The sequence below is a fragment of the Salarias fasciatus genome, chromosome 3 (assembly GCF_902148845.1).
Source record: "Salarias fasciatus chromosome 3, fSalaFa1.1, whole genome shotgun sequence".
Taxonomy (NCBI): Eukaryota; Metazoa; Chordata; class Actinopteri; order Blenniiformes; family Blenniidae; genus Salarias; species Salarias fasciatus.
In genome coordinates this window covers 21317054-21344864 of record NC_043747.1, presented here as the reverse complement: position 1 = coordinate 21344864, position 27811 = coordinate 21317054, and the positions used below count along the sequence as shown (strand labels likewise).

Genomic DNA, 27811 nt, shown 5'->3' with positions numbered 1-27811 from the left:
TGAGACCTGTTGCAATGTTTTATGAACAGTTTTTAGTCTCATCATGACATCTAGAGGCATTATGTGGTATTACTGCAGATTAATCAGTTCTTTCATTGATAGTTTTTTTTTTTTTTTTTTTTTTTTTACAGAATTATCATTCTGTTGTGACTGTGGGCGCCGCTGGGGGCTGCTGCCCCAGTGACTGTGTTTGCACTGCAAAGGCTTTCAGGATGCAAGACTGCTTTGGGCCAGGTTCAGGGCTGTTCTGTGTGTTTTGTGGTGTTTATTTGTGTTCCGTTTTGTTATGATTGTGTTTTGCTTACTGTTTGTGTGCTGTTGCCACGTTTTATTTGACTTTTATGTTCATGTTTTGAGCACCGTGTGTCAGGGGGGTCGTTTGGGGAAGGACGCGGCCTGTGCGCCTCGGTAGCGCTGGAGTGCACAGTGGGCTTTGTTGTAACAATAAAACGCCTGGGTTTGTCAAACTAATGAGCTGATAATCCTTGCTGCCACCACAGCTCGTCGAATGCCACAAATCTTTACAACCTACAACATGTCAAACACGTAGTTTCAAGCCCCAAAATCTGCTTGGCTACACCAGCAAACTGTCATTACAATATTGTCAAGTGTTTTCAGAGGACATTTCAATGTAGCCTGGTAAACCAGACCCGAGTGGGCGGGGCTGGTTCACGAGGCTAATTTCAATGTACCTGATTGGATTAAAAAGAGGAAAATGCCACCTCAAAGGGAAAATGAACAGCATTATGTAATTGTCTGTGTGTTTAGGTAATAAGAAGGAAGTGCCTTTTGAAAATGACAGTAGCAGGAAACAATCTCAGTTCAGTGGCAAACAGACGCTCATCAACCGGCAAGAAAGTTTTCATGAAAGATTTTTTTTTAACCAGGCAAAATGGAAGAATACAAACATTCACTGTTTTTTGTAGCAAGATATATGACTGACAAGGAAAAGGAGAAGTTGAGAAGATACTTTCAGAAGAGAAGACAGTCTGGAGGAGGTGAATGTGGAGTGATACAGAAGGTTTCAGGAAACAGCTACGAAATCCGTTTCAAAGATAAAGAAGGTAAGCTCTCTGCACCGGCTTCAATAAGTTCAGTATCAAATAATATTTCACAATTTCAGTATCTTTGTGAAGTCTGATTGTGGTATTTGTTGCCGTCACAGACCAGGAAAGGGTTTTGCAGAAAAAGTTTCACAACATCTCTCTTCCTGATGGAGAAGTTCAACTGACTGTGAGTCGGATCAACCCAACAGAAACTCCGGATCAACCAAAGACCAGTCAGGCACAGGTTAGTTTTAATGACTTAAAATAATCGTTACGTGTTTTACGGGAAACTGCTATGTGAGCGCTTCACAATGTTGTCAGACCAGTTGTGTCAGATAATGCCTGTCAGCAATATAAATATAGACACAGTCCCAGTGGTTCACACCTTTATCACTGAAAGGTATCATTATCCTCAGTTATAACACTCTGAACACATCTACTTCCACATTGAATAATCATATATCTGTTGGGTGTGTCTTCCTCAGACGTTCACAAAAACAAACATGAAAAGTCTTGAGAAGATTTACCATTTGGATGTTTTCCTCCTGCGCTACATGACAGACAATCCTAAAGCTTTCACATATCTCCAAAAACAATTCTCTTCAATCGGCTGTGAGGTGGAGTTAAATTGTGACGAAGAGGAGGCCGTGGTGAGGGGAGATGTGGATAAGGGCCCTGGAGGAACCTTCGGAGGTGTTGCAGAGAAATGGGAGCAGCAGGTGGACCGGATCATCATCGACATCACCGAGGAGTACAACTGCTATCATGTAGTGGAGGCAAAACAAGTCCGAGTATTACTGCAGGATCAGTCCTTTGTGAATGAAGACATCATGGTGTACGCAGACAGAGGATATCCTGTGATTGTGGGGAAAGCAGAGGCAGTGAAAAAGAGGGCTGAAATCCTGACAAAGAGCCTGCCGATCCGAAAGGAAAAGCCAATCACAGAGAATCAGCTAAAACTGATAGAACAAGAGTTCTGTCGTGAATTGCGTGCACACTATCCAGATGTACAGTACAGCAGAGGTAAAGGCATCATCATCCTGGAAGGCCTCGAAGATGAGTTGCAGTCTGGAGCCACAAAGCTCGATGAACTCATTGGCCAAATCAAACAAAGGAAGAGTCAGTTCCCAACACCTTTACTGAACTTCATCAGTTTCAGTGGCGTCATTTCCAAATACCAAGCTCGCTTCCAGCAGAGCTTTAGAAATCCCGTCTCCATAGAGATGAGGCCGGACCTGGTTCTGTCCAGCCTGTCCACTGATGCTTTGGACGAGGTCCAGGCAGCGCTGGTGAAAGATCTGAATGTGTCCACCATCCAGCTGCAGGGAGCTGCAGCAGTTTCTCCACATGTGGACGAACTGAAAGACATCCTGAATCAAGCCCAGAGCGCAGCAAACCGTGACGAGCTCAGAGTGGAGGTCAGCTTCATCCCGGGAATCAATGGAGTCAACAAAGTGCGACTTGTGGGCTACAGTGAAAACGTGCTTCAGTTTAAAGACATTATTCAAGACTATCAGCTGAACCAAGTCACGAGTCAAGATACAGTGAACCTGTCGAATCCTGAATTCGCTGATTGCTTCGGTAAAATCTTAGACCTGACTGGTATCAAGTCACCCAACGTGACGTTAAAAATCTCTCGTTTACCAAATCCTTGTGTGATCCTGTCTGGTCCCCAATGCAAAGTTCAAGAAGCCAAGCAGGCTTTACTTTCAGCTTTGGCTTCTCTGACGTCAGACACGTTGGTTCTGGAAGGCTCAGGAGCTCAGCAATACTATCAGACAAGTGGTAAAGACAGCAAGGAGCTGGTAGAGCACTCCTTCCGGGTTATTATCAGGGAACAAGAATGTGTGTCAACTCCAGCTGTAAAAAGCAAACAAAGAAGCTCCAGCAGCCCCATGACTCGTCTCTCAAGACCTCCAGTTTCTAGAAACCACTCAAAATCTGTGGGTGGTACTGCTACCGCTCACAATGTGAGTTCTCCACTCAACAAAGCCAACATTGCCATCAAGCTTGGTTCTGTGGAAGATGAACAGGTTTGACCATTTCCATTAATACTCATTAGCATGTCCTCAGGTAACACAAAAACAGAACAGTTTATTAGTTGAGTTAACCATTTCACTGTTGGTCTCAAAGGTGAATGTTCTGGTCGTCCCAATGGTCAACAAACAGCTGACTTCAACACAGTTCGGTAAATGCCTCTTGAAGAAAGCTGGGAATGCACTACAATCAAAGTTCAACTCTGTGGCGTTGAACTACAGCCTTGCTCCTGGAGATGTTCTGCAGGTTGACGGTCCTCCATCGCTGGGCTGCTCAAAGATCTTCTTCATTGAGTGTTTACCTTGGGATGGAGTCAGAGGGACAAGTGTCCAGGTAAAGTAAGAGCGTTAATAGGACTGGACACTACAATACAGTTTTGGAGATTATTATTCTAATGAACACCTGACCAATCATTATAAAGACATCAAGCAAGTAATACTCAAATTGTAAACATTTGGTACTGAAATATAACAATTTTTTAACCCACCTGAAGCTTTTTGAAGAACATCTAAACTGTTTAACAGCAAATTAGTCACAGTTTTGATCTGGAAAATTGTCTTGTTCTTGTTACATTTCTTTATTAAAATGGTCAATAAAAGCAAAATGTTCCTGCAGTCGACTCGTAATTAAAATGATTTGGTGTGGATAAATTAAAGAGGGAAAATTTGTGAAGGGGCAAAGCATGCTATTATATTACTTTCATGACCTTGTTTTACATCTTTCCAATAATTCATTTCATCTACATAGCAGTATATCTGAACATTGCTTAATGCATAATCTTATAAAGAAAATGGTGTTTTCTTTTTGTGTTCTGCAGGCTCTTGGTAAAGGACTCAGACAATGCTTGGCTCTATGTACTCAACAGGACTTGAGTTCGTTAGCTCTTCCCATTCTTGGGCCTGGAATACTGCTAAAATATCCTCCATGCGAAGCCATCCAAGTGCTCACTGATGCTGTTTGTGAGTTTGGAACATCTGCATCGTCCAGTTCGCTCTCCACCATCCACATCATCATCAAACCTGGTTATCCTGACTCAGACGAGGTGAATATAGCAAACACAATGTCTGCATCACATGTGAGATGCACTGCTTGATGTTCAAGTGCTTCTGTTTCTGTCACAGCTCTACCGTGACCTCTGCCAACACCTGAGCATGAACCAAGGAGGGGAAGGTATCCCAGAAAAACCAGCTCAGTTGGCCTTCATGACAATCCAACCTCCTGATAAAAAAAAAAAAAAAAACTAATCTGACTGATTTAAAAAAACTCTAATCTGAGATCCTTCCCTCCAGAGATCTTCAGATCCCTCACCAGTGACTTGGATGAAATTACCATCAAGTTGGGAGGCGGAGTTAAACTACGGATGGTTTTTGGGGACATCACCAACGAGACGACGGATCTTGTGGTGAACACAACAGACTTCACAAATTTTGACCTCGGTATGTGAATTTTGATCTCGAAACTTATTTTGCTGGTGACTTTTCATTTTCACCTCCGAAATTTAACAGCAGAAGTCAATGCAGGAGTGTGAAGTATTTGCCTTCAAAGCTGTAAAAAATGTGTTTGTTTTCTTTATTTTGTGAAGTTTGTCCCCCATATTGTCATGTTGTAGTTCAGAAGGAATTCTTGGTGTTTTACTTTGTGGCTTTTTTTCTAATTAGGTGACATTATGTGATGTTTTATCCTTAACAGATTCTACGTTAACCAGTTTTTGTTTGGTTTGGATCCAAGTATGTGTACTTCTACTATATTGATGTCATTTGCAGATGATTAAGTGGAGTATTTTTTACCTCTGGTTTGAAAGATGATGCATGCTGGGTAATTATCCTGATGATTAGAAAGGCCATGATAAGGTGCTGTGAATGCATGGATGTCAATGTCATTTTGTCAGCATGTACCAGATCCATTCCTGTCACTTTGGAAGTGATTTTTAATTACTTGAGCACCAATGAGGTAATGTCCTTGAATATAAATATATCAATAACCAGGAAACAAAATGTGAAATTATTTGATTTGATAACAACGTTGATGAACAATATGGGTGTACACAAATAAATAAATAATCATTTCGTTATTTCATTGGAATCAGATGGAATTGGAATCAGAAAAATTGTTTTGCTTTATGTATTTATATGTTTTTTTTTTTCCTGCAGATGGTGTGTGCAAACGTGTCTTAGCTGAAGCTGGACCAAAGGTAGAGGCAGAACTTAAAGCAGGTAAAAAAAAAAAAAAAAAAAGAAAAGAATAAACAAAAAGGGTTCCTGCTCTATTTTAATTGATTTATATTCAATAGCTTCTAACTAAAGTTGATTCCATGTGGTTTTCTTATAGCGACAATTAACCCAGGAAGCATGGTTCTGACTGAACCGGGACGGTTCCTCTGCAAAGCCATTTTACACGTGTGTGGAGAGAAGACCGCCGGCCACATTGAAGGGCTCACTCAACTGATCATCAAAAGCTGTGAAACAAACCACTACACTTCTGTAGCAATCCCTGCACTCTGTACTGGTGGGTTCATAGAAAATAGAAGATATACAGTTTCATAAATCACTTTTAACTGCTTGGCTTGTTGTGAAGGAGCCGGCGGGCTGCAGCCTGGACTTGTGGCAGGAGCAATCCTGCAAGGGATCAAGAACGCCACGACTTCCACCAACCTTCACACGCTGCGCGATATCCGCATCATCCTGTACAAGATGGATGTGTTCCTGGCATTTCAGGAGGAAGCCAAGCAGATGTTTTCCACTGCTGTATACAGCACAGGTGATGTGCAGCTTCAGCTTCTCTGTGATTATTGAGAAAGCTGTGTGTTCCACTCAGAGGCGGAAATCTTGTTTTAGTTCAGGGGCCACATTCAGCCCAACTTCATCTTGACTGGGCAGCGCCGATAAACAACAGCCTTTAACTTTGAATCAAACAATTTTCAACATCAAACCTTTTTGACCCTCAAGTTTTCTTTGCGGTCAATTTGATCCCATTCATTGTTTATCTTTTAAAAAATAATACTTGAATTTTTTTTTGTGCTTCATATTTCATGACTGTTCCTAATTTGATAAGTAAAATAGATTAAGCGTAAAATATTTTTTGATGATACTTTTACAATGTGCTGGAGGCATTTTACATGCATCGGTGTTCCTCTGGGGTCAGTTTGACACCAAGCTTTATAACTGTATAAAACTGGTCTGCCAGTGTGTGACCTTTGTTTGACCTAACATTCCAACACCTGCAGGTGCAGTATTGATATTTTTGAGTTGATACATTACATGGGGTGTGTTTATGTCTATGTCTGTGTCTGTGTGTTTGTCTGTGTGTGTATGTGACCGAGCATTCCCACACCTGCAAGTGAGCACTCACACCTGCCAAAGCAAAACTGATATTTCCCGCGCTGTGGAGGGTGGGTTTTCCCACAAGGACATTGGTTGTTCATGCAAAATAAGGGAGGAGCAAACATATAAAAGCTTGCCCCCTTTCCAAATCATTCGTCAACGGGAAAATATTATGGTCCCCTTGTCCACCTGAACAGAAGGGTAGACTTACGGCAGCCGATGTTATAAAGATGGTTCCAGGCCCAACTAGATACGCTGTCAGTCGTGTTGATGACATCAAGTCATCATTTGAGCTCTTTATGACACCACCAACTCAAAATATGTTAACACTTTACTTTAAGCACCCGGTATAACACATTATAAGTAGGTATAAACACTCCTACATGATCACAATGCTTTATAACTCACTATACAGCACTATACAGCATAGCTACACATGTTATAATGGCATTATAATTCTTTATAAATGTACTTATAATGTGTTATACAGGGGGGCTTCAAATAAAGTGTTACCCAAAATATTGTTCATGTGATGATGAATTTCAAGGGGAAGGGTGTGTATGGGGACACTTGGAAAGACCTCATTGTGGTAGACTTGGAAGCCTACATTGGCCTGCCAGTTTTAGCAGGAGTTTACAAGTCTAAAGGTGAGGTAACAATTAATGAATCACGATGGTTCACTTTGAGAATCATGAATGTACATCCTAAGTTAGAAAAGATTTGGATGAAAGATTTTCAAGATTAATTATTTCTAATTAAAAAGTTTGGTGGCGCTAAAGGACAGTGTCCAGATTTGATTATCAGGTGGTTATTTATGTATTCAACAAATAAACAATGTGCCTGACACAAAAAAATGTTCAACTACTTCTTGTAAATCATTTTCTGGAGGCAAATATCACTAGATTAATATTTGAGGGTAATAGGAGAGTCAATGAAACCTTCTGTTGCAAAATAGAATATAAATATCAATATCCCCCCAAGAAACTCCTATAGCTGTTGCATTTTGCATGTTTTTACAAAGTCATGGTTGTTAGGCGAATGCTCGCTTGTTAGCAACAAGGTAGATATCTTCCATGGCAGCTTCACCAATATCTCAGTTCAGGACTCAGTTTTGTGTTGTGTCCACGACTCTTGATCGTGAGCCTTATGCTTGATTGCCCTTGTTTAAATTATGATTCAGATAAAAGTATATTTTTTTCAATGACTTGATATTTTTTTCCAGATGCCCTGCCAAAAACACAGCAACAAGAGCGCCGGCTGTCAGCGAGCGCAGACCTCAGCATCCTCAACAACAGTCCTGCAAGTCAGCACTCTGCCTTTCTGTTCGTGGGCCTCAGCAGGAAGAGCGTTGACGACGCCATGGCGAAGCTGAGAGATCTGTATCAGAACCAGTGCTCCACTCACACCTTCAGAAAGGAGGAACTGGACAGCCTCATGCAGGACGACATGACAGAACTGATGCAGCTGATCGAGACTCAGGGACTGTACATACAAAATGACCAGTCAGGCGACTTGTCTGTGAGCGGCCAAAAAGATGGCGTCACCCAGGCAGTGATTGCCATCAATGCAGTTCTCCATGGTAACCTCAGGAGAGAGGTGAGATTCAAGGAGGAAGAGGATCTGTACACCCGTGTGGTTTGGTGCATCATGAGCCACAATCGTCACTGGCAGAGACTTCCCAAAACTGCAAATTACAATTTGGAAAAACAAGACATTGCAAGGGGAATAGTGGATGCACAGGGAGCCACGTGGACGGTAGATCTAAACAGCATGGAGGCCACAAACCTCATGGTCGCAGAGCCCAGGAAGCTCAAACGACTGGAGAACCTGCCAGGTAAGAAGATGGATGTCAGGAGTCACAACAGTGAACCCTAGTGGACAGATTAAGCATAGCAGTTCCCTCTGTTGGAAAATTTCAGGTCCTGTGTTTTGAAAAAAAAATGTAATTCACTCTTTGCAGTACCATCCTGTGAAGATTTTCAGTTTACAGTTCTATTTCGTTCCTGGTCTCAATGTCTTTCAGACTTCACCATGCCTCTGTACTGGGACAGCATGGCCCCGGGGGAGAAGGTGAAGGTGGTGGCAGTGCCACCTTCCTCTGCAGAGTACCGAACTCTGAAGAGTGCCTTCAGAAAAACTGAGAGCAAGACTGTGATGAAAGTAGGTGGCTCCCAATGGAGACATCTATACCTTTTTTTAAAAAAGGAAAACATTTTGAATTCAGAAGCAAGTTGTTGAGTTATTTGCAGGCCTGTCATGATATGAAGTATTCATGTAATGAACTCTCTCACTGTTTCCCAAAACATCAATAAATTACCTGGATTAATAACATAATTTTTGTTTGTAACAATACATAAGTTTCACAACGGAACAGAAGGAGTTAGATTCCTCAATATAACGGTCAGTGACTCATGATCTTTTTAATTGTTTTTACTGCCAGATTGAGCGTTTGCAGAACATCCATCTGCGTCGCGGCTACGAAGTCCAGAAGAAGCACATTTCAGAGAAGAACAAGCAGGAGGGGGGAGCGAGGGAAAAACTTCTGTATCACGGGACCACCAAGGACAGCTGCAACTCCATCACAGAGACCGGCTTTAATCGTCGTTTCTGTGGCCAAAACGGTAAAGATCTCCATAGAGTCCCATTGAGTCCGACTTCTCCCCTTCTCTCTCTGAAAATGTGGGCTCATTATGTCTAATCCCCCGTTCATCTCATCCTCAGGAACTGCATATGGTGCTGGTGTTTACTTTGCCGTCAATGCATCTTACTCAGCGAATGCGCGCTACTCCAAGCCGGCTGCTGACAACTCTCAGGTCATGTTCGTGGCTCGAGTGCTGACCGGCATCTACACTCAGGGCAACAAGGACATGAACGTCCCTCCTCCTCGAGACAGCCGGCGGCCCCACGACCGTTTCGACAGTGTGGTGGATAAAATGGACAATCCTCAGATGTACATCGTGTTTCACGACAATCAGTCTTACCCAGACTATCTCATCACCTTCAAATGAGGGGGAAATAAAACAGCTGGTTTCTCTCTATAGAGCCACATTGTAACATAATCTCAGGGTATCATTTGCAGGTAGTTCTTGTAGTTTAGTTAGAAAGTGTGCCTACCGAAGCCATACTTTAAAGAAGAATTATTGTCTGTGTATTATTTACTGTCTATAGTCACAATCAACGTGGTGTGATGCTCATCGCCTTGACAAACAAATGAATCAATAAAATTGCAACAATCTTTCAAATAAACTGCCTTTTTCAACTGTAATCAGAAAATTAAATGAGCACAAATTAGTACACATATTCCTTATTAGTATGAAAAATTAAAGAAAAATGACAGAGGGTGAAAAGCAAAAATACATTAAAACAAAGAGTGTGGCGTCTGAAAATGAGGCTCCGCTCCACGATGTCCCAGGAGAGGCTCAGCAGTGTGGCTGTCTGCCATGTCCACAGAGACAAGCTGGGGAGAATAGACGAGAAGGACATATGTAATGTCTTCATCAGAAACTTCAGAATGGCAGGACAGTGTTTTTGGGCACTTTTAAAAATGCAGATGTTACCTTGTAGCCTACAAATCTGGACCTGTTGGATTTCCAGTCCTCACAGCTGCAGTTACAGTTGGGGATAAAATGACACTTTGAGCATGTTTACCTCTGTTTTCTATGTTCAGTGTTAAAGTTCCAGTGAGCTGTAACCCAAGGGGCAGGCATTTCTAAATATATATATAAAAAAGTCTGCACTTAAGTGTGCACATTTAACACTGTCTTAAAATAAATTGTGTTTCCTTAATGAATGAAAGCATCTTTGATGCATTCTTCTTAATTACAGTTCAAATGTAAAAATATAAAATTCATCCCTATTCACATCTTTCAATAAAACTCGCATTTCTTCTTAATCAAAACAACACGTGGGATGATAAGTATACCCCAGGGATGATAAGTATATTGATGATGAATGTTAGCTGAGGTTCTACTAGAATGAGGCCAAACAGCTTCAAAATGTTGGTGTTGGCATGTTGAGAGTAAAGTTCTTCAGGACATATCCACTTTTCAAAACAAATTACTGCCTCCGGGTCGGAGCTGCCACTGCAACAGACGCACATTTACAGCAGCCGCACGTGTTTTTTTTTTTTTTTTTTTTTAATCCTTGTGGACTGTGTGTGTCTCTGCAGTCAGCCGATGGTGCGTTCAGGGGCGTCGGAATGTTCAATACTACTGAAAATAACCGGGGTTACAATGGCTACTCGTGAAGGATTTGTGTGAGGTGGAGAAAAAAAAACAATACCCCTGGAAAATACCCCCTAACTGACTCCTCTGGGAAAACCCCACCTCAAAAGCGAAAGTAACTTCTTGTAATGTTCCGTGTCGTTCAAGGAAGTGAAACTTAAACAGATCATTCTTTCAGTTCAGAGGCAGACACTCTGAAGATTTTTTTTCCTTGATAGTGTTTAAACCCAGGTAAAATATAAATCTACAATTATTCATTGTTTTTTGAGGCGAGAGACATGGCTGACAAAGAGAAGGAGAGAAGATACCTTCAGAAGAGAAGAGCGTCTGGAGGAGGTGAATGTGGAGTTATACAAAAGGTTTCAGGAAACATCTATGAAATCCGTTTCAAAGACAAAGAAGATAAGCCCTCTGCAATGACTTCAAGTAAGTTCAGTTTTAAATCATATTTCACATTTTGAGTATGATTGTAAAGTCTGATTGCAGCATTTTTCTGTTGACACAGGGTTTTACAGAGAAAGTTTCGCACTGTCTCTCACCATATTTCCACATTTTCAGTATCTTTGTGAAATCTGATTGTGGCATTTGCTGTTGACAGACCAGGAAAGGGTTTTGCAGAGAAAGGATCCCACCATCTCCCTTCCCGGTGGAGAAGCTCAACTGACTGTGAGTCCGATTAACCCAGCAGAGACGCTGGATCAACCAAAGACCAGTCAGGCACAGGTGAGTTTCAGTGACTTACAATAATTGTTACGTGATTACGGGAAACTGCTACGTGAGCGCTTCACAATGTTGTCAGACTTGTTTTGTCCCATCATTCCAGTCAGCACAGGTCACTTTCAGCGACTTTTATCAACCCTCAGGTTTTTACAGGGAACTCTTATCAGCTCTCAGTAATAAACACATCTCTCTGTTCTGACACTACAAAATAATTCAGTGGCGCTACTTTTCTCTGGGTCAGAAAATAGACCTGCTGTCATTACACAGTCTTGAAAACTACTTTGAAATTTTATTTTAATTGTTTCCAAATTGCGTTGAAGTGTCCGTGCGGTGTTTTGGCTCGGCGGGGCAGTTCCCCCCTCCTCCCTGCACGGAAAGAGCCCGGTCAACTGAACCACACGTTTTATAAGGAGGACTATAATCAGAAGGAGGGCAAGCAGTTGTGCTCAGCGTTATTGTGTCAAAATTAAAATTTTACAGAACAGCTTTGGAGTTCAGCAGGAAGTGAGTGCGCATGCATGTCTTTTTCCTGTACATGGCGGTTGCTATGGGGACGGCTGCATTTGATTTACTGCACTGGGATGTTTTCCACAACTGATCGACATTATCCACACACATCAATACACACCCTTTGCACTGGCACCAGATAAACAATATATTATATCAACGAATTGATCTCATGATCTGTTAATCGATACTTATATTTGAGATGTTTATCAGTAGTTAGGGTTAGGTTAGATTAGATAGTTTGCAATATACTGTCAAGTGTTTTTTACTTTCTGTCTGCTCCAATGGCCTACAGTGGAGTGTTAAAATGTTTTCATTTGTTTGTTTTTTTAATTTTGCTATTGTAAAATGCATGAAGCTGGAAGAAAGATAGGTGAAGGTATGAGTACGGCCATGATTACATGTCGCCAGGTATTTAACAAAGTTTTACATTTCTCTCTCTGTTTTTTCAAAAATAAATTTATTTACACGGACCCACATAAAAAACTGGTTCAGAGCAGAATGAATAAAGTAAAAATGAGTGTATGAATGAAACTGTGATGGCCTACTGGCTGTACACCGAATATGCCACAATGATTGAACACAGCCCATCATAATCAAGAACAGGTGAGCATAATCATCCCTCCCCACAACCACCCTGGCACTCCCTCTGCCCTGCACCAAAGATGACCACACCCCACCACCATAAAAACCATGAAAGAAATAATAATGAGTAATGTTTTTCGACTTTCTATGGAAGGACATATCAACACCGAAAGGGACATTAGCAATGACCACGACATTCCTTCATCAGTTTTGTCAGAAGAATAAGTTCACATAGACTGATGCCCTCCCAGTGCTCATTCTCCTCTGGTCCTCGATATAGTAAGATATTTGTGAATGGACATGCAATGAAGCCAAAGGTGTTTGCACAAATGTAACAAACAAGAAAAGCTTTCACCGTTTCTGCTTTCATCACAAAAGACAAACCATAAACATGGCTTACAAACAGACGACGCTTCTGTCGCATAATGTGACGTGATTCTCTGTCCCCTTCTCTTTACATGTAAACAGCAAGATAGACATTTTCTGAATCTCCAGTCCACTGTGGCCAGTGTACAGATAGCATAATTTTTGGTGACTCGTAGCTGCGTTCACTTATCAACGAAAGACCCAAACACAGAGAAATGCCACAGTTTTCTCATTTCTATGGTGTCATGTAGTCAGAGCCAAAAACCTGAAATTACTTTCACCCCTGGATTTGTCAGGTAATGCCTGTTAACAATTACACAACCACAGTGTTCGTAATCTTCATGATACAAATGTATGATTATTTTTAGTTATTCCACCTACATCAACATTGAATAATCATATATCTGTTGGGTGTTTTTCTTCCTCAGAATTTCACAAAAACAAACACAAAAAGTCTTGAGAAGATTTACCATTTGGATGTTTTCCTTCTGCGCTACATGAGAGACAATCCCAAAGCTTTCACATACCTCCAAAAACAACTCTCTTCAATCGGCTGCGAGGTGGACTTGAAGTGTGAGGAAGAGAAGGCTGTGGTGAGGGGAGATGTGGATAAATGCCCTGGAGGAGCCTTCGGAGGTGATGCAGAGAAATGGGAGCAGCAAGTGAGCTGGATCATTGCCACCAGCACCGAGGAGTACAACTGCTATCATGTAGTCGAGGCAAAGCAAGTCCAGATGTTACAGCAGGATCTGTCCTTTGTGAATGAAGACATCATGGTGTATGCAGACAGAGGATATCCTGTGATTGTGGGGAAAGCAAAGGCAGTGAAAGAGAGGGTCGCAATCCTGGCAAAGAGCCTGCCGATCCGGAAGGAAATGCCAATTACAGAGAATCAGGTAAAACTGATAGAAGAAGAGTTCTGTCGTGAATTGCGTGCACACCATCCAGATGTTCAGCTCAGCAGAGGTAAAGGCATCATCGTCCTGGAAGGCCTGGAAGATGAGGTGCAGTCTGGAGCCACAAAGCTTGATGAACTCATTGGCCAAATCAAACAAAGGGAAATTCAGTTCCCAACACCTTTACTGAACTTCATCAATTTGAGTGGCGCCATTTCTAAATATCAAGCTCGCTTCTTTAGAAATTCCGTCTCCATAGAGATGAAGCCGAACCTGGTTCTGTCCAGCCTGTCCAATGATGCTTTGGATGAGGTCCAGGCAGCGCTGGTTATAGATCTGAATGTGTCCACCATCCAGCTGCAGGGACCTGCAGCAGTTTCTCCACATCTGGACGAAATGAAAGACATCCTGAATCAAGCCCAGAGCGAAGCAAACCGTGACGAGCTCAGAGTGGACGTCAGCTTCATCCCGGGAATCAATGGAGCCAACAAAGTACAACTTGTGGGCTACAGTGCAAATGTGTTTCAGTTTAAAGACTTTATTCAAGACTATCAGATGAACCAAGTCATGAGTCAAGATACAGTGAACCTGTCAAATCCTGAATTCGCTGAATGCTTCGATAAAATCTTAGGCCTGACTGGTATCAACGTACCCAACGTGACTTTTAATGTCTTTCATTTACCAAATCCTTGTGTGATCCTGTCTGGTCCCTATTGCAAAGTTCAAGAAGCCAAGCACGCTTTACTTTCAGCTTTGGCTTCTCTGACGTCAGACACGTTGGTTCTGGAAGGCTCAGGAGCTCAGCGATACTATCAGACAACTGGTAAAGACAGCAAGGAGCTGGTAGAGCACTCCTTCAGGGTTATTATCAGGGAACAGCAATGTGTGTCGATTCCAGATGTGAAAATCAAACAGAGAAGCTCCAGCAGTCCCATGACTCTCCTCCCAAGACCTCCAGTTTCTAGAAACCACTCAAGATCTGTTGGTGGCACTGCTACCGCTCACAATGTGAGTTGTTCACTCAACAAAGCCAATGTAGCCATCAAGCTTGGTTCTTTGGAAGATGAGCAGGTTTGAACATTTCGATTAATATTCATCAGCATGTCCTCAAGTAATCAAGTAATACAAAAACAGAACAATACATTAACTGATTTAACTTTGTTTCACTGCCTGCCTCAAAGGTGAATGTTCTGGTCATCCCCATGGTCAACATACGGCTGACTTCCACACAGATTGGTAACTGCCTTCTGAAGAAAGCTGGGAACGCACTGAAATCAAAGTTCGACTCTCTGGCGTTGAACTGTAGACTCGCTCCTGGAGACATTCTGCAGGTTGACGGTCCTCCATCGCTGGGCTGCTCAAAGATCTTCTTCATTGAATGTTTATCTTGGGATGGAGTCAGAGGGATGAGTGTCCAGGTAAAGTAAGAGAATTAATAGGACTGGAAAACGAAATATATTTATTGAATTTGAAGGTCTGCTTATTGGAGGCGTGCTTGTAAAGTTGACCAGAGAGTTTTCCTGTTTTTATTCTAATGATCATCTTAGCAATCAGTGTCGAAACAGCCAGCAAGTAATGCTCAGATGGAAAAGTTTGGTATATTGAAACACAACCATTTGAAACCCAAATGTCCTCATCGAAAGGCAACAGCAATCATAGTTTTGGTTTGAGAAACAAGTTTCTTTTCAAAAACATTTGCATTTCCGAATTAAAATCAAAATGTTCCAGCATTCACAAGTCATTAAAATCATCTGGTGTTAATAAATAAAAGGGTCGAAGTTAAGAGAACAAGTATTCCATGATGTTTTATTAATGAGCTGGTATCTTCCTGATATTTCATTTAATCTACATGGCAGTACTGAATATCTTTACGTTTCTTCTTGTATAATCTTACAAAGAAAATGAAAGAAAATTGTGTTTTGGTTTGTGTTCTACAGGCTCTTGGTAAAGGACTCAGACATTGCTTGGATCTATGTACTCAACTGGGCTTGAGTTCGTTAGCTTGTCCCATTATTGGGCCTGGAATACTGCTAAAATATCCTCCGAGCGAAGCCGTCCAAGTGCTCACTGATGCTGTTTGTGAGTTTGGATCATCTGCATCATCTAGTTCGCTCTCCACCATCCACATCATCATCAAACCCGGTTATCCTGGCTCAGACGAGGTGAATATATCAAACACAATGTCTGCATCAAATGTGATACTTTGTTTGATGTTTGATTGCTTCTGTTTCTTTCACAGCTCTACCGTGACCTCTACCAACACCTGAGCATGAGACAAGGAAGTGAAGGTACCCTCAAAAAACCAGCTCAGTCGGCCTTCATGACATGATAATCTGACCTGATGATAAAAAACTCTAATCTGAAACATGATCCTTCCCTCCAGAGATCTTCAGATCCCTCACCAGTGATCTGGATGAAATTACCATCAAGCTGGAAGGCGGAGTTAACCTACGGATGATTTTTGGGGACATCACCGATGAGACAACGGATCTTGTGGTGAACACAACAGACTTCACAAATTTTGACCTTGGTAAATGAATTTTGATTGAGAAACTGAGAGGAGATTTATTTTTCTGGTGACTTTTCATTTTCACCTCCTAAATTCAACAGCAGAAGTCTGGTGTTGGTGGGAAAGTGTTGGTGAACATCAGTGCAGTGAACTTGATGTATTTAGCTGAAAAACTTTGAAAAATGTGTTCATTTTTGCATGTTCTTGATCATTATTTCAGTATATGTTACATAGTTGAGAACATGGGTGTCACACATGAGATCATGCAAAAAGCAGAGACGAAATCCCATGGCCACCAAACATGACCCCCTCCGGTCCCCAGCTGTGCCTAGAAATTCTGTATATAAAAATGACGAACAGAACCGGTGACAAAGGGCAACCTTGAGGGATTCCAAAATGCACCGAGAACAAGTCTGACTTTCTGCCAGCAATGCGGAGCAGACTCCTGCTTCGGTCATACAGAAACTGGATGGCCCTTAACAAGTGGCCCCAGACTCCGTTCTCCCAAAGCACCCCTCACAAGGCGCCCTGAGCTCGAAATCACATTGTTCCTCCTGGATCTGAGGCTCGCCTATCGGTCAAATCCTCCTCTCCAGTACCCTGGAATAGACTTTCCTGGGGAGGCTGAGGAGTGTGATCTCCCTATAGTTGGAGCACACTCTCCAGGCCCCCCTTTTAAAAAGGGGAACCACCAATCTGCCAGTCCAGAGGCACTGTCCTCAACTGCCCCAGTCACCAGCTCCCTGCCTCCACTGTAAACAGTGTTTGTGGAGACCTGATTTCTCTCCCTGAGGCACCAGACGGCTTGCCACAATTTCTTTGAGGCTGACCGGTAGTCCTCCTCCATGGCCTCCCTGAACTCCTCCCAGACCCGAGTTTTTGCCTCCACAACCGCTCGGACTGCAATTCGCTTTGCCTGCTGGTGCCTGTCAGCTGCTTCTGGAGTCCCAGGAGCCACCAAGAGTCGATAGGACTACTTCTTCAGATTGACGTCGGCCCTTGCTTCCAGTGTCCACCACCAGGTTCGGGGGTTGCTGCCACGGCAGGCACCAGAGACTTTGCGACTCCAGCTCCGAGCAGTTGCTTCAATAATGGAGGTGAAGAACATGGTCCACACTCAATGTCACCAGTCTCCCTTGGGATTTGAGAGAAGCTCTCCCGGAGGTGGGAGTCGAAAACCATGCTAACAGAGGTTCCAAGACAGAGATGCCAGACGTTCCCAACAGACCCTCACAACAACGTCTTATCAACACGTTTGTGTCTGCCAAGTCTGTCCTGTTTCCCCCTCCACCAGTGAATCAAACTCACATACAAGCCCCAACCCCAGGCCTGGTTCCTGGGTGGGGGCCTGGCTGCACCATACCAGGCGACATAACAACCTTTTTTTTTTAATACTTTTCATACATGCTTTGAACTGCTCTGAGTCTGGCCCATCACCCATGACCTGTTTGCAATGGGAGACCATACCAGGGGCATAAAGCCCCCGACAACATAGCTTCTGCGATCATACAGGCGCTCAAACTCCCCCACCATGTTAAGGTGGCAATTCAGGGGGGGGAGCAAAGGAAATATTCAAAATGGTTATTATGGCACTATTTCATGGCACTGGGACTGCATGGATGTCAATGCCATTTTGTCAATGCTTACCACATCCACTCCTGTTACTTTCAAAGTGAATATTAATTACTTGAGCACCAACAAGGGGATTTAATTTTGAAATGAACACTATGGCTGTACACCAAGAAAAAAATCATATTATTAATTGGAACTTGGGGAAATCAGACATAAAGCAAAACAATGTTTCTGATTTCCAATAAATAATATGATTTTTGTGTACAGCCTTACTGTTAATCACTACTGTTGTCTAAACAAGTGATTTCACATTTTGTTTCGTAGTTATTGATATTTATATTTAAAAATTAACCCCCCCACCCCCCTTTTTTTCTGCAGATGGTGTGTGCAAATGTATCTTAGCCGCAGCTGGACCAGAGGTTAAGGAACAACTTAAAACAGGTAACAAAGCAAACAAAAAAAAAAGGTTGTCATTCCTTTTTAGTTGACTGTCTTCTGACTAAATTTGTTTACATATGTTTTATTAGTAGCGACAATGTACCCAAGAACCATGGTTTTCACTCAACCGGGACGGTTCCCCTGCAAAGCCATTTTACACGCGTGTGGAGAGAAGTCCGCCAGCCATATTGAAAAGATCAGTCAAGTGATCGTCATGTGCTGCGAAGCAAACCACTACACTTCTGTAGCAATCCCTGCAATCTGTGCTGGTGGGTTCATGATGGAAAATGGAATATTTACAGTTTCAGGAATCAATTTTAACTGTTCCGGTTTGGTTTGTTGTGCAGGAGCCGGCGGGCTGCAGCCAAGACTCGTGGCAGGAGCAATCCTGCGAGGGATCAGGAGCGCCACGACTTTCGCTCACTTTCACACCCTGCGCGATATCCGCATAATCCTGTACAAGATGGATGTGTTCCTGGCATTTCAGGAGGAAGCCAGGCAGATGTTTTCCACTGCTGTATACTGCACAGGTAAAGGGGAGCTTCAGCTTCTCTCTTGAGAAATCTGTCTGTTCCAGTCAGAGGCGGCAAACATGCTTTAGTTCAGGGGCCACATTCACCACAACTTCGTCTTGACTGGGCAGCAACGATAAAACAGAGCCTTTAAATTTAAACCAAACAATTTCAACTGAAAATGACAACCTCAACATAAAGCATTTTTAATGAAAACTTCTGTTACGGTGTGCGCCAGAGGCTCAAGAGCAGATCGCGAAACGAACAGAGGAAAAAAAAAAGTATAAATTTCACTGAGGAGATCTGAGGTCCGGCGTCCAAAGGGATGCAAGGGACTGGGCCAGGTGAAGTGATTGGAGCAGGAATTCTCCAAAGACAGAGAGGTAGTAGCAATAAAGTCAGGAGTGGTACAGAAGCAGGTGGCGCCTGAGGTGATCTTCAGACAAAGACACAAAGTTAATGGGGAACGGGAAGCCATCAACAAACGCTTGCATGTAACAGCTGACTGTAGTTGGTGCTAAACTCCAGTGCTTAAAGGGGCACAGTGCAGTTTGCTCGTTTTATGCGAAACACCGACCCCTGCAGGCCTTAGGCGTAACTGTAGCTCAGTGAAAAGCTCGTGTCTGTGGTTTGTGCCCATGTACGTGCACAGAAGAGGGGAACTCCTTCCTCGCTCTTTTAGCAGTGCTCGAGTGAAAGGTAAGTTTCTTTTGCCTGGTGGGGTCTGTGCTGGAGTTGTGGCAGTGCTAGAAGCGGTGTTTTCTTACTTTCTGGAAGCTCCATCCTCAGTACAGCTCAGTTGTTGCTGCTAAGCATCTGGCGGAGTTATGGCAGACAAATCGAAACTTAAGGATTACCAGGCCAGCGGGAGCGCGCATTACGTCATGCTCAGAGTGATTCGTACCTGAATCACTCATATCGCTGTGCCGTCAGTGCGCTGCACAGGAAAATAGGAGCAACTGCGATCTTGCAAAAACAGCTCTGCTGCCCATCAGGCAAAGGTGAAAACGTGTGTGGGTGTGAATAATTGAAAATTTAATATTTAAAACTGCGCTGTACCCCTTTAAGTGGAGTCAGAGTGAATAGATGCCCTCATCAGGAAGGGATCTCCACCAGAAGTTGCAGCTGAAGGCAATTCTCATGATCAGCCCGTCCTGACTTCCTTAAACACCACCACACAGTGCCGCCCACCTAAACAGCCAGGCAGACAAAACAGACCCCGAGCGTCCCTATATGGTCTCAGAGACACAGGCTGTGACACCTTCTGGTGCAAAATATAGTTTAATATCAACCAAGAAAACTTCTCTTACAGCTGTGTAATTTTGCATGTTTTTACAAACCCATGTTTGTCAGGCTTCTGCTTGTTTGTCAGGATCAATGTAGCTATCTTTCATGGCAGCTTCACCAGTATCTCACCGCTGGACTCAGTATTGTGTTGTGTCTACGCTTAAGAAATTTGTTTCTTGAAGCTCGGGTTGGCGATCTGAATTAGATACATTTTTTTAATTACTGGTTAAAATGATCTTTATGACCCGATGGGAAGCAATTCATAGCGAGTTTTTAAAGTAGAGCGGAAAATATCCGCTATCTACAGCAGGAGTAAAACATTAAAAACAGCAACCAATAGTCTTGCCGGGACACCTTGGTTGTAAACCAATCAAATCCCTTCACCGTTCTACCTGCCCCCTGCGCGTACATTTCAATGGCGTGCACTGACCCTGGTTCAGTGCGCGCGTTGCCAAGCTGAGAAGGACGGAGCGTCGTTGCAGAATGGCGGAGAAGAATGTTTCGGGGATTACTTACTGTTGAGTGCGCCATAACTTGGCGTAGTGCAAATAAAGAAAAATGAAGAAACGAAGCGCTGAGGACAGGTTAGTACTGTAACAGCGGTGCTCGTGCATGTAAGCCCGTGCGTTCCAATGGGAGCTCCTCCAATGGGGTGGGAGCTGGGCGGGAGTTGGGCGGAGCTAGGCAGAGCCTTGGGGAGATGCTACATTTGAATACATGCTAGTTTTCCAAAATCGCCAACCCTAGCTTTAAGAATCCAGATATTCTTTGACATTTTTAAAATTTGCTTGATGGTTTGGTGGAACAGATTGGAGCCTTTTGAGGGCCCATTTTGGGCCAAGAGCCACAGCCCTGGTTTAAATTACAAATACAGATAAAATACAGATACAGATAAAAAACAGATAAAAATACACAAAATACAGATAAAAATATATTTTTTTTCCAATGAGTTGATTTTTTTTGTTGTCGTTTTTTCATTTTCAGGTGCCCTGCCTGAAACACAGCAACAAGAGCGCCGGCTGTCAGCGAGCGCAGACCTCAGCATCCTCAGCAACAGTCTTGCAAATCGACACTCTGCCTTTCTGTTCCTGGGATTCAACGGGAAGAGCGTTGACGATGCCAAGCTGAAGCTGAGAGATCTGTATCAGAAACAGTGCTCCACTCACACCTTCAGAAAGGAGGAGCTGGACAGCCTCATGCAGGACGACGTGACAGAGCTGATGCAGCTGATCGACACTCAGGGGTTGTCCATACAAATTGACCAGTCAGGTAACTTATCTCTGAGTGGACAAAAAGATGGCGTCACCCATGCGGTGATTGCCATCAATGCAATTCTCCATGGTAACCTCAGGAGACAGATGAGAATCAAGGAGGAAGAGGATCTGTACACCCGTGTGGTTTGGTGCATCATGAGCCACACTGGTCTCTGGCAGAGACTTCCCAAAACTGCAAATTACAATTTGGAAAAACAAGACATTGCAAGGGGAATAGTGGATGCACAGGGAGCCACGTGGACGGTAGATCTAAACAGCATGGAGGCCACAAACCTCATGGTCGCAGAGCCCAGGAAGCTCAAACGACTGGAGAACCTGCCAGGTAAGAAGATAGATGTCAGTAGTCACAACAGTGAACCCTAGTGGACAGATTAGGCATAGCAGTTTTTTTTTTTTTTTTTTAATATATCATTTACACTTTGCAGTGCTATCCTGTGAAGATTCTCAGTTTACCGTTGTGGACAGTGAACCCTAGTGGACAGATTAAGCATAGCAGTTTCCTTTGTGTCAGGTCCTGTGTCTTCAAAAAAATGTAATCCGCACTTTGCAGTACCATCCTGTGAACATTTTCAATTTCCAGTTCTATCTTGGTTCCTGCTCTCAATGTCTTCCAGACTTCACCATGCCTCTGTACTGGGACAGCATGGCCCCCGGAGAGAAGGTGAAGGTGGTGACAGTGCCACCTTCCTCTGCAGAGTACCGAGCTTTGAAGAGTGCCTTCAGAAAAACTGAGAGCAAGACTGTCATGAAAGTAGGTGGTCGCCAATGATTCAGGGATTTGCAGGCTTACAATATCAATTATTCATGTATATTCACTCAGTCACAAAGAAATATACTCAACCAAAAAAATCCCCAAATCACCCTGGATTAATTTAATCTTTGAGGAGTCTGGGCATGTACACCATTTGATATATTCAAAAACAAAAACTATGTCAACTGAAAACATTTGAGTCAGAAGAAGTGAATCAATGGCAGAGGTTTTCTAGAAAGGGATTGGCAGGCATCTCCTGGGGGGCTTCAAACTGTCTGAGCGGCACAGTTTAGTGAAAAGAAGGGAAAAAAATTTACTTATCGGGAAGATTTACAATAAATGTGAAATAGCCTAAATTTGTGTGAATTCATTAAAGGAGCACAGCGCAGTTTGCTCGTTTTATGCGAAACACCGACCCCTGCATTCTTTAGGTGTAACTGTAGCTCAGTGAAAAGCTCGTGTCTGTGGCTTGTGCCCATGTACGTGCACAGAAGAGGGGAACTCCTTCCTCGCTGTTTTAGTAGCACTCGAGTAAAATTTAAGTTTCTTCTGCCTGGTGGGGTCTGTGCTGGAGTTGTGGCAGTGCTGGAAGCCGGTCTTTCCTTACTTTCTGGAAGCTCCATCCTCAGTACAGCTCAGTTGTTGCTGCTAAGCATCTGGCGGAGTAATGGCAGACAAAACGAAACTTAAGGATTACCAGGCCAGCGGGAGCGCGCATTACGTCATGCTCAGAGTGATTCGTACCCGAATCACTCATATTTCTGTGACTTCAGTGCCCTGCACAGGAAGATAGGAGTGACTGCGATCTTGCAGAAATAGCTCTTGCTGCCCATCAGGCAAAGGTGAAAATGTGTGTGGGGGTGTGAATAATTGATAATTTAATATTTAATACTGCGCTTTGCCCCTTTAAAGAGATGCTTTATTATACCAAAGTGAAATAAATAGTTAAAAAATACTTTTTCTTCTGTTTTTATAATCAGTAAAAATGGACCTCAATCGTCCACCTCATCAAATTATCTCTCTACAGGCTCTGTATTGACTCATAAAATCCAATATCAATAAACTTCTATTCATATTTTAACTTTGCTGCATAGTTGATCATAATCTCAAATGACTCTCCTCTTTTACATCTCATAGAGGGCTGCTTGGTATTTGTTGCCTCTTTTACAGTTTGATCTCAATGAGCCTGTTTAAGGCAGTAAAACTCGATCAGTATGTGACGGAGTCACTCTGACGGGGGCCACGGCGCAGAGCTGGCGCTCATTAAAACACACATTAACACTCACCTGTGTCTTTTTCCCGTTTGTCTGCTCCATTCCCTGCATATTCGGACATTGTTATTCACCGCAGTAGTCGTGGGTGCACACTCGACCACTGCCAAATCATCCTCCTGCCATAATCTTTTCACCCTGCAAACTTTTCACCAGTATTCACGTCCCATTTGCATCCTCCCACTGGAAAACCGAGCACTGCGCTTACTTCTTGGTTATGTCCCGTCAGACAGGGAAACCCAGAAGTGATGTCATGATGACATCACCAAAAAGTGTCGATTTCGGCATGAAAATAATTTATTTTCATTACTGACGTACTGGGAGATGCAGTGGTATGACTGTTTGTTCCTGCATATTTATCCTGAATTTATTATGTTTTGTGGGAGAAAACTTTGATTTTCATTGTTAATTACCTGAGTGGAGGGGCCTGTGGTGTTAAAAGGAGGCCAACCTTCACCTGTGGAGACAGTGAGAGTTAGACTTCCCTCTGACTGAGAGAGAGTGGGAGCCTGCAAGCGTTGGTTTTGCATTGTTACAGTGGAGGTAACAGAAAGCCAGTGATCTTTGTGATAATTTTCCTTTTTTCTTCCTATTCTTCTTGTAAATACTGTAAATAGTTTTGAGCTCGTCATTTTGTTTTCTCACTTTGGGGATTACGTTCTGGGAAAATAAAAGAACCCTCAACATCATCTACCTTCGGCTGTGCCATCATTTTAACAACAAACAAGGACCCACATCACACAGTAACAGAAGAAGTTCAACCTGTTTATAGTCTGTGAAACAAGTTTTAAATTCACCTTCTGTCTTTATTATGTTTACCCATCATCAACCTGATTTACGTGATGTCAGTTATCTTTTTCTATTGCAGTTGCACTATATGACCACTAGAGGGCTCTGTCTCCATTGAAATACACTGCCTCATAATCCCATTAAATCAAAGACATTCCACTAGTTATTAGACAAAAGGGCCATTTCAGCTATTAACTTGATGATATGTTCACTAAGTGTCTTGTCACATTTCTTTGATTTGTTGTATATAAAATCCCTCATGCTAGCTTGTGAACCGCTAGCTGCTAGCTAGCGTTAGCATCGGTGCTAGCTTCAACGTCTCTCCCTCCAGCTTGTTAGGGTGTTTCCATGGCGGCTGATCTCTCGTACATCCCGCACTGCTGTTGTAAACCAGCTTTTCCTGACACAGCCTCCACCCAACAGTATTTCCACAGTTTGTGAGAAAAGCTGCCTCACAGCGCCCCGCTCGTTGTTAGCTGCCATCGCGTCCCCGAGTCAACTTGAACGCAACACCAGCTGTGGCTGCGTTTTTTTTTTGTTTTTTTTTAAATCATTGTTAACATTGCTTCGCATGCATCTATTATGTATGTGGATAACTGCACTAGAGGGAACATTTAGTTAGTTCATGTTATTATCTGAAGCTTTCAGGTAACATCACTCCAAAACAGAACGAGGAGGAGGAGGAAAATGAAGTGTACACGGTTATTGATTTTCCAAAACGGTTATGATTTATTATCCGTGTACACGTGTAGACGTTGACATCCCTAATTGTAACAATACATAAGTTTCACAACAGAACAGAAGGAGTTAAGATTCCTCAATATAACGCTCAGTGACTCATGATCTTTTGTGTTTGTTGCTAGATTGAGCGTTTGCAGAACACCCATCTGCGTCGCGCCTACGAAGTCCAGAAGAAGCACATTTCAGAGAAGAACAAGCAGGAGGGGGGAGCGAGGGAAAAACTTCTGTATCACGGGACCACCAGGGACAGCTGCGACTCCATTTCGACGAATGGCTTTAATCGTCGTTTCTGTGGTCAAAATGGTAAAGATCCCTCAAGAATAGTATGACAACTACTACTTCTCCCTGTCCCTCGTTGAAAATGTGGGTTTAATTTGTCGAATCTCCTGTTCATCTCATCCTCAGGAACTGCATATGGTGCTGGAGTTTACTTTGCTGTGAATGCATCTTACTCAGCGAATCCACGCTACTCCCAGCTGGCTGCTGACAACTCTCAGGTCATGTTCGTGGCTCGAGTGCTGACTGGCGTCTACACTCAGGGCAACAGCAGCATGAACGTCCCTCCTCCTCGAGACAGCCAGCGGCCCCACGACCGCTTCGACAGCGTGGTGGATAAAATGGATAAGCCCGAGATGTACATCGTGTTTCACGACAGCCAGGCTTACCCAGACTATCTCATCACCTTCAAATGAGGAGGAAATACTGAGGGGAGGTCCTGCACAGCTGGAATTGTAATATAATCTCAGGGTATCATTTGCAGGTAGTTCTTGTAGTTTAGTTAGAAACTGTGCCTACCGAAGTCATACTTGAAAGAAGAATTATTGTCTGTGTATTATTTACTGTCTATAGTCACAATCAAGGTGGTGTGATGCTGATCGCCTTGAAAAACAAATGAATCAATAAAATTGCAACAAACCATCAAATAAACTGCTTTCTTCAACTGTGATCAGAAAATGAAATGAGCACCAATTAGTACACATATTCCTAATTAGTATAAATAATTAAAGAAAAATGACAGAGGGTTAAAGCAAATATACACAAAAACAAAGAGCAGAAGTGAACGAGAAAATTCCAGAGGAATTTTTACTTTGTGCCTACCAGCTGCTGCTGACAGTGATTCGTGTGTGTGTGTGTGTGTGTGTGTGTTTGTGTGTGTGTGTGTGTGTGTGTGTGTGTGTGTGTGTGTGTGTGTGTGTGTGTGTGTGTGGGACCAGCTGCACTCAGCAGGTGTGTGTGTGTGTGTGTGTTGCCATGGGGACCAGCTGCAGTCAGCAGCCACCACAGTGATTCAGCAGTTTCACCCTGTTCGCATGGTTGAATAAATGTCTTTTCTCGAGAACTGAAGAAGTTTTTTTTGTCTCTGGGTGACTCTCATCTGTTTACTTGGATGTTCCTACAGGAATAATTATGGAATATTGTGGAGGAAATACTCTCAATGGATAGACTGACGATTGATTTGAGGACTAAAGCAGAAAGCCAGGAGCAAAGATGGGAAAATGGTATATATGCAACAGAAAGTAATGCCTGTCAATGCCTTTATTTTTGAAGGGCACCATTTCTTTTACCGTGAGTCTTTCCTTTTTTCTTTTATGAGTGAAGCTTCAGTTTCCATGGCTCCAAGGCGGTGCTTGCTCGGAGGAAACATGTAAAATTCGCAGCAAATACACTAAAATATTTATTTAAAGGTGCTGTAGGCAGGATTCTGCATCTCCACCATCTTGCTTAGGGTTACCTAAGGAAGATGGCGATTTGACCCATCTAAGATGGCGATTTGAAACCCAGCACAGCCAATCCTGTCCTGTTTTCTCTGACATCACGCCCTTACGCAAGTTAAGCCCCTCCCACAAGAACATGCGACCAACGCCCCTCGACCAATCACGGTTAGAGCCTCAGGGGCTCTTCTGATTGGTCAAAGATACCTGGAGCTGTCGGGATTCCTTTCAGCTCAGAACAGAGACAGATGGAAACGCTGCGCCCTTGCGGTAGTGCAATTATGCTACACTCCTAAAGGATTATCAATGTATACTCTAACATTTCATCCAAAGAAAACACAGAAAAATTAGCATTGACTAGCAAAATCCTGCCTACAGCACCTTTAATTGTATTGTAACTTGTCTAGGAAGGGTTTTTAGTGTCATTAAAGCTCGGGTAGGTGATGTTGTCCAAAAGCACTTTTTGTCATACTGAGTGAAATGCTCCTTGCCCTCTGGGAAAAGTCAATACATTATGTGGACGGAAAAAGGTGCTGAAAAAATCTGACAACTGTAGCGGCCAAAGGACAGTTAAAAACTCTGACCAATCATAAGGCGCGGACTGCTCTTCAGGAACCAATCAAATCCCTCGCTGTTCTACCAGCCCCCTGCGCGTACATTTCAATGGCGTGCACTGGCCCTGGCTCAGTGCGCGTGCGCGTTGCCAAGGCGCTCTCGGCGCTCGCGGCTCGCGTGAAAAACAGAACGAAGCGGAGCGGGCGCGCTGCGCTCCTATGGGCGTTGTGTGCGGGCAGTCAGAAAGGTTAATAACATTTTCAAAGATCATCGACCCTAGCTTTAATGAATAAAAGCATCTTTGATGCACTCTTCTTCATTACAGTTCAAATGTAAAAATATAAAATTCATCCCTTTTCACATCTTTCAATAAAACTCGCATTTCTTCTTAAAGCTGTATTGCACAACTTTTAAATGTCTATGAATGTTCGTTTTAGCCAAGCCACTACTACTGGAGATGACAAAATGCAAATTAAGCCGATCGGCTCCTCGAACATGTCGCAGGATTTTTCAATATATATAATTATTGCTTTGCGTGTCGACCGGTGACATTCCCGCGCTGGCACGCAGGAAATTACGCATTTTACGTCACAACAAGAAAGGAGGGGGAGGACGCACGGAGGGCTCATAGCAACAGGCTCAGCTCACAGTCTCAGGCAGACCGAGGAAGCGACATGTGATCAGGGTTTCTGCCAGACCT

At 43.1% G+C, this 27811-nt stretch overlaps 2 protein-coding genes across 2 annotated transcripts; both read left to right on the top strand.

Moving 5' to 3' along the window:
- The first annotated feature begins 799 nt into the window (after nucleotides 1–799).
- On the top strand, nucleotides 800–10022 carry LOC115385911 (protein mono-ADP-ribosyltransferase PARP14-like). Its single transcript, XM_030087999.1, has 14 exons — nucleotides 800–1064; nucleotides 1166–1290; nucleotides 1532–3079; nucleotides 3180–3416; nucleotides 3901–4125; nucleotides 4205–4253; nucleotides 4373–4519; nucleotides 5234–5296; nucleotides 5412–5588; nucleotides 5658–5840; nucleotides 7626–8237; nucleotides 8427–8563; nucleotides 8844–9024; nucleotides 9125–10022. Exons 1-14 carry the CDS (start codon nucleotides 893–895, stop codon nucleotides 9409–9411), a joined length of 4143 nt encoding a protein of 1380 aa, XP_029943859.1. The 5' UTR covers nucleotides 800–892; the 3' UTR covers nucleotides 9412–10022.
- A 637-nt stretch (nucleotides 10023–10659) lies between these two features.
- LOC115385914 (protein mono-ADP-ribosyltransferase PARP14-like) lies at nucleotides 10660–26161 on the top strand. Its single transcript, XM_030088008.1, has 14 exons — nucleotides 10660–11052; nucleotides 11225–11349; nucleotides 13233–14771; nucleotides 14882–15118; nucleotides 15638–15862; nucleotides 15940–15988; nucleotides 16084–16230; nucleotides 18160–18222; nucleotides 18309–18488; nucleotides 18567–18749; nucleotides 21003–21614; nucleotides 21907–22043; nucleotides 24967–25147; nucleotides 25250–26161. Exons 1-14 carry the CDS (start codon nucleotides 10905–10907, stop codon nucleotides 25534–25536), a joined length of 4113 nt encoding a protein of 1370 aa, XP_029943868.1. The 5' UTR covers nucleotides 10660–10904; the 3' UTR covers nucleotides 25537–26161.
- Nucleotides 26162–27811: the final 1650 nt, after the last annotated feature.

What these genes read in the sequence shown, in the direction of transcription:
- LOC115385911 (XM_030087999.1), top strand. Translation starts at nt 893, where the DNA reads ATGGAAGAATACAAACATTCACTGTTTTTTGTAGCAAGATATATGACT. An exon ending in CCGTTTCAAAGATAAAGAAG is followed by an intron (nt 1,065 to 1,165) that starts GTAAGCTCTCTG and finishes TTGCCGTCACAG; the next exon opens with ACCAGGAAAGGGTTTTGCAG. An exon ending in GTTCTGTGGAAGATGAACAG is followed by an intron (nt 3,080 to 3,179) that starts GTTTGACCATTT and finishes TTGGTCTCAAAG; the next exon opens with GTGAATGTTCTGGTCGTCCC.
- LOC115385914 (XM_030088008.1), top strand. Translation starts at nt 10,905, where the DNA reads ATGGCTGACAAAGAGAAGGAGAGAAGATACCTTCAGAAGAGAAGAGCG. An exon ending in GTTCTTTGGAAGATGAGCAG is followed by an intron (nt 14,772 to 14,881) that starts GTTTGAACATTT and finishes CCTGCCTCAAAG; the next exon opens with GTGAATGTTCTGGTCATCCC. An exon ending in AATCCCTGCAATCTGTGCTG is followed by an intron (nt 18,489 to 18,566) that starts GTGGGTTCATGA and finishes TTTGTTGTGCAG; the next exon opens with GAGCCGGCGGGCTGCAGCCA.